Below are 6,108 nucleotides of genomic sequence, written 5' to 3' on the forward strand. Positions count from 1 at the left end.
GAGTTGATCAAGAGAACTTGAGAACAAGAAAGAAAGTCTCACTACAAAAATAAAGGATATTGCCGACGGATTTTAACCGTAGGTAATGTCAAAAAACCGTCGGCACAAATTTTGCCCGACGGCGTAGGAAACGTCAGCTATAGGAGGGTCGGTAATACCTTTGCCGACGAAACTGCCGACGGTTATTACCCGTCGGCACTAAATACTTCCGACGGAATTTAGCCGTCAGCAGTAACTAATTACTGACGGGTAAACTTTGTCGTCTTCGTCTTTTGTCGACGAAACTTATACCGTCGGCAATAGTTTTTGATAAAATAAAAAAAAAATCCTACGCGTTGCTACTGCAACGTAATGAGTAATAACCTGCTGTTTTTATCATAAACATAAATTTCAAAAGAATTTATAACACACCATTGTTGATAAATCTATTAAAGTCGACACATTCGTAAACTATAAACTATTAACATCATAATCATTTATACATAAGAAATCTCCATTCTTCAAAAATAAATACTCCTTCGTCACCTGTTTTAATCCCTACAAAAGAAGAATAAGACATATCTTAGTATCGAGTGACTAAGAAATTGAGTTCGACTAAAATTCATTTCAGCCTAAAAATTTCCAAGTAAAACCATCCAAATGGTTCGAAGATTCATGACTGAGAAACAAAGTAAACTAATGCTAAAACTAAGACATTAAAACTAATCCAGTCATACAACTATATCAACACATGAGATAAATTGCAGTTTACATCTTACTTATAATACATTAAAACTCAAGCAAACAAAATTAGGCTCTTAAGGTATTTCATTGATAAGAAGCTACTTTTGAACTAAAACATGTTATTGCTAATATTAAGTTGTTGTTAACAGGTTCATAAATTGTTTCACATATCATATGAAGAATCCTGAAGGTATTAGATATGTCAAAAAACAACATGAATATAGTGATGAATAATTGTAGCCTTGTCAATGAAGTCTTTTAACAGCTATTTAACACACACATTGTAAACGATTGATCAAGTTATTTTATGATCTCATTAGGATAACATATCATTAATATGATAAGAAAATTAAAGTTCACAAAGGAAACCAGATTTGTACCTCCAACAAGACCACCAAGAATATTGTATTGCAGAGACTGCTTGAGTGATTGCACAAAAGCCTTTTCCCTTCTCTCAGAACTTGAATCTTTTCTGAACTACTGAGGTAAGTTCCCTAATCCTTCTCGGTTGCAGATGAGTTTTACCAACTGAAAGGAGAAATATGTTGAGAACTTTCAAGATTAGTATAAAGGGGTCCAGCTTGTCCACATGACTAATATGAAAGAAATTTAGTTTTTACCTAGGGTATTAGGCGCAGTTGCTGCAAGATGCCTCCACCTTAATGTCCTCTCCATAAAATCAAGCTTATCTTTTGCCTCAGAGTACTTCTCGAGGTCATCTACATTCTAACCTGATGTTCCAAGAAATCTGAAAACCACAAGTTTCATATGTCAGTATCACTTCATAACTTGCACTTAAGTGACATTGTTTGCCTACCTGATGTTGTCAAGCTCAAAGGAATGTTGATTTGTAGCAGACATAAAAGTGTTATAATCTGACGCACCAGGGAAAAGACATCGATGCAAAGGCTATCAAGTAAAAAATTTAACAAATGAAATATAATCTGAAACCAAACAAATTTAACAAATGAAATATGAAAGTAAAAATTAATGAGGACCCAACTACCTGAGTTAACAGGATATCGAGCTCTTTAATTGGCTCAGACAGCTTTGAGAGGTCCTTCGCAACCAAATTCTATAAAGTAATTTAGTGCTAAAGTAGGAACACATAATTGGACTCTCAGTAATCAAGTTTGTGATGGAGATTAAAGAATATGAGCAGTTATCGGTTTCCCGTGCTGTCTTCATTGTTACCTGTCCCTTAAGAAGTCCAAGTGGTATTTCAACTAAATTTCCAGCAATAACAACTCGAACTATTTGTGATGCCATGTTTTGCTCCAGTTCAGTTAATAATCATAACAGTGATAAGCATGATCGATAGCTAAAAGAGAGGATCAATAATTAACTTATGGATCTTGTCATCTCCTAAATGCCCTGTAACATGATCAACTAGAAGCAAAGAAGGTATTCCCAATACATAGATATATAAGTTGAAGTCTTATCATAGGGAAACAAAGAAGGTATTCCCAATAGTTCTCATCTAAGTATAGCTACTCCATTAAAGAAATCTTATCAGGGCAATGTGATAAACCATTTTAAGCTAGGAAAGAGGAGTTGGTTATATTGGATGGAGCTATAACGGAAATGGAATGTCCTCTAATTCCTGTTTGTAGATCAACAACTCGTGAAACAATATATACATGTATAGAGAGAAAGACGCTAGATAAAAATCCAGCAAGCTAACTGTCATAGATCTCACTGACATCAAGGGACTCAATGTTCTATAATGTTTCAATTTCAAAAGAATTGCAAGTAAATATGAAAATAAAACATAACAGCTAAACTAAAGAAGTATTTCAATTTCGGATTTACCTCTTTTTTCCAACCTTGCTGAACTTGGAAGGCTATCAACATCTATAAAGAAGTTAGAGAAATATAAGGTCTCTAAGAAATATCTGGTATGTGTAATAAATTTAGTGAAATCAATAACTGTCAAGTATCAGAATCGACCATTAAAGAGTTGAAGAAGAAGATACCCTACCGTTAAAGACCAGAAACTAAAAGATCTTAAGTTAAACAAAGAAAAATTTACAGAGATTAAATAAGTTGGACCACCAAGTATCTATACCAATACAATCGACCATTAAAGACCAGAAATCAACCTTCAAAGACGAGAAATCGACCATTATAGTTGAGAAATCGAGCAGAAATTAAACGATAGAAGATAAACAAAGAAAAATTCAGAGAGAGAGAGGGGAACTTACATGGTGCTTGATTTCGAAATCAAAGTGAGGAAGTGTCTAAGATAGATGATAGATCGAAGCGTCTCAAGATCCTAATGGAAGAAGAAGAAGGATAAAACTGTTAAGAACGAAAGAGCAGGAAAAACCATAAAGAAAGAAAGAGAAAAAAAAGTTGGAGAGCAGCTAGGGTTTGTTTTAATTTTCCCCAAAAGTTATTTTTGTCCATGGAGGGAAAGTTTCTTTCGTTGGGCGCGAAATTTTCCCCAAAAATTTAATCTCCCGTAATTCGTCGCCGACGGAGAACAAAAAACCATCGGCAACTACCTTCTATCGACGGTTTATCGAGCCGTCGGCAAACCGATCAGTTAAGGGAAATACGGAAGATAACGGGGTTTCACCTATGCCGACGGTTTATATGTAAAACCGTCGGCAGTGCTCAACTATGGCCGACAGTTTGGATAATATCCGTCGGCAGTAGACCTTCTTCCGACGGTTTCATATAAAAACGTCGGGAGAAGGCGTCGGCAATAAGCTCTTTTTTTGTAGTGTCTAGAGAGAGACGGAGTTAGGATGAGAGACTTACCGTTAAGATAGGAGAGAGAGAGAGGGCGTGTTTTGCATAGCAAGTGAGAAATCAGTTTTCTCATCTAAAAAGTGGGAAAATTTTGTACACTATTTACACACATCTTTCTATTAGAAATCAATTTTCTCATCCAAAGTAACCAACCAAACAGCGGCAATAAAACTAGTTCGATGATTACCTTAATCGCTAGTTTTTCCCTCGAACCTTTCCGATTGCTTTTGAGAAGACCAAGAGCTTCAAACGTAGCTCCTCTACTTGGGACACAAGCAATCAACTTGATTTCCCACCTTGTTGTTAGATAGCACACCAATGGTGGTTTGATGAAGAACTCCTTCTTCTTTGACTAGATAGATAGTTGGGAATTAGCTCAATTTCTCCTCTCTACTTGATGTGGTAGAGTAAGAAAGCTTAGAGAGAAATTCCGCACCTTATTCTCTGCCCTAAGAGTGTTTCTATAGAACCCTAATAAGAATTCACCTCCAATTAGGTTTCCCAAAACACCCTTTAGAACAAGATTTAAGGAAATTGTCGAAAATAGCAACTAGTTGATTTTTTCTCAATTCCTTGAGGAGGTGAGGTCCAAACCCAGCCAAAATTGGCAAAGTTTATGTTCATAACATAAGGAAATGTCCCTCCAAAAATCAGCCCAATCCGAGCCCTAAAAGTGCCCGAATCGGTTTAGGCCCAAAACCCCGTTTTTTGGCTTTTTGTTCTATCTTTGCCTAATGTCTCTTTAGGCCTATGAGATATGTTTATGAGACACTCCCATTATTATATCTCACTCCCACTGGTCATATCCTAGATCAAATTGACACTCTTATGTGTAACCCACCCCGTTGTAGGATCCGGTAAAAGTTAGCCGCAAATTACTTCGTAATTCGACGATCGTGGTTGGTTTCTAGCTTAAACTCCACGACCCCTAAATTAACCGGAATTGATGATCTTCTTCACCAATTGTCCTAGCCGATAAATTATTCGCATTGCCACTTTGATCGAAAGGCATCTCCTTCAATACCTTCAGTTAGGGGATATGAATATTGAAGTTATTAATAAATTTTTCTATTAGTATTACGTTTATCTTTGGCTGGCCTAGAGAAGGACTTAAGTTCTTATAAATTGGTATCCAGAGCAGACGCTCCTAACTTTCGCTTTCGCATTACTTTTATCTTCGTTAGAGAACCTCGTTTATGGTACAAACTAGAAAAGAAAAAAAAAAAGGAAAAGCAATTAGGTAAATTGGCGGAGAAGATGACTGAGATGATGGTAAATCAATCAGGATTACGACAAACAGGATTCTACTATGAATATCAAGAAGAGTTTGAGCGTCTTCCAAACACTGTTAAGGAGCCCGAGAGAAGTAAAGAGAAGACAGAGAGAAAAACGCCCAAAGGAGAGGAGAAAAAAGCTCACAGAGAAGACACAAAAATCTCAGAGGAAGACGACATCGATGTCATCGTGATAAATATACAAAAACAAGAATCTAAAAGGAAGGAAATTCACATTGAAGAAAATGTTCCTAGACCTTCTCCTCGATCAAACTGTTCGATGAACATCAATCCAATGTAGGAAACAAAACTGATCATATATGGAGGATATTCCAAACAAGTAGCATCTAATAAGAGTAGCTGCTCTGAGAAGGGAAGTTCTACAGTAAAAATGATGTCTCTGAAGTTATCTCCAAGGTACTATGGTCCATATAAAATACTGGAAAGAATCGATTCAGTAGGGTATCGTTTGGAATTGCCAAAGGGAACTAAAATTCATCTTGTTTTTCATGTTTCTTTTTTGAAGAAGACATTTATCCTCAATATTGCGGTTGATGATGAAATACCAATTGTCGAAGATGAGGGTGACCTGATGTTAACTATGATCGAGAACATCCTTGAGGGCAAGGATGCTGTTAAGAGAGGAGGAATGATAGAGAAAGATATTCTCTATATTTAATATTAGGAGATTCTATATTTTGGAATATATTCTATAGTTATTTAATATTAGGAGTTTCTATATTTTGGAAGATATTCAATAGTTCACTACTACTAGGAGTTTCCATATTTTAGAGTTTCTAAGTAATTTAAGAGTTTCTATATTTCTAAATATAGAGTCCTTGTTGGAGTTTAAATTGTTTGGTTGTAGCCTATATATATGTATATATAGCTGAGTTCTTAGTAGTTATGGGATATGAATATGAATATTGAAGTTATTGATAAAGTTTTCTACTAGCATTACGTTTATTTTTGGCTGGCCTAGAGAAGGACTTGGGTTCTTATCACAAACTGGAAAATGCCTAAACTTAACTGTTGTTTGTTTGTCAATATGCTTGTCAAATACCAATGGTAAAATTCAGAACATTCTACAAGGTAAAGTAGAAATGCATGAGAGACAATGTGTTTGTCGAGTAAAGTTATTGTCTACCACAAAAGTTATATGTAGAAGATATTTCTTTTCCACAAGGCAGATTGAAAAATGCCTCCCAAATGTTAGTTGTCCTCTAATGTGTTTGTGAAATGGAAATAGTAAAATCTACAACATTTTCTTCCACGAGACAATTTGGAAAATGTCTAAGAGAGAACTTTTTTGGACCATCAATATGTTTGTAAAATGCAATATGTGAAATGCAAA

The 6,108-nt window shown here is 35.5% G+C and overlaps 1 protein-coding gene across 6 annotated transcripts; it reads right to left on the reverse strand.

Moving 5' to 3' along the window:
• Positions 1-385: 385 nt before the first annotated feature.
• On the reverse strand, positions 386-3,207 carry LOC147543908 (DNA polymerase delta small subunit-like). 6 transcript variants are annotated; one of them, XM_086636191.1, is made up of 8 exons: positions 2,928-3,207; positions 2,536-2,577; positions 1,918-2,044; positions 1,730-1,798; positions 1,541-1,632; positions 1,344-1,478; positions 1,104-1,251; positions 386-537 (listed from the first exon to the last, which is right to left on the reverse strand). In XM_086636191.1, the coding sequence occupies exons 3-6, from the start codon at positions 1,990-1,992 to the stop codon at positions 1,439-1,441; spliced, it is 276 nt and encodes a 91-aa protein (XP_086492317.1). In that variant the 5' UTR covers positions 1,993-2,044; positions 2,536-2,577; positions 2,928-3,207; the 3' UTR covers positions 386-537; positions 1,104-1,251; positions 1,344-1,438. The 6 variants fall into 6 exon arrangements, 5 of the variants coding, with proteins under 5 accessions (XP_086492317.1, XP_086492316.1, XP_086492320.1 ...); XM_086636190.1 differs by having other exon boundaries at positions 1,918-2,112; XR_015223649.1 differs by lacking the exon at positions 1,918-2,044 and having other exon boundaries at positions 387-537; positions 1,344-1,471; positions 2,928-3,185.
• Positions 3,208-6,108: the final 2,901 nt, after the last annotated feature.

This window comes from Eschscholzia californica, unplaced genomic scaffold (genome assembly GCF_041429995.1).
Source record: "Eschscholzia californica isolate CP2 unplaced genomic scaffold, dmEscCali1.0.p SCAF_4, whole genome shotgun sequence".
Taxonomy (NCBI): domain Eukaryota; kingdom Viridiplantae; phylum Streptophyta; class Magnoliopsida; order Ranunculales; family Papaveraceae; genus Eschscholzia; species Eschscholzia californica.

What these genes read in the sequence shown, in the direction of transcription:
- LOC147543908 (XM_086636191.1), bottom strand. Translation starts at nt 1,992, where the DNA reads ATGGCATCACAAATAGTTCGAGTTGTTATTGCTGGAAATTTAGTTGAA. An exon ending in TTGGACTTCTTAAGGGACAG is followed by an intron (nt 1,799 to 1,917) that starts GTAACAATGAAG and finishes ATTACTTTATAG; the next exon opens with AATTTGGTTGCGAAGGACCT. An exon ending in TCGATATCCTGTTAACTCAG is followed by an intron (nt 1,633 to 1,729) that starts GTAGTTGGGTCC and finishes TTTACTTGATAG; the next exon opens with CCTTTGCATCGATGTCTTTT.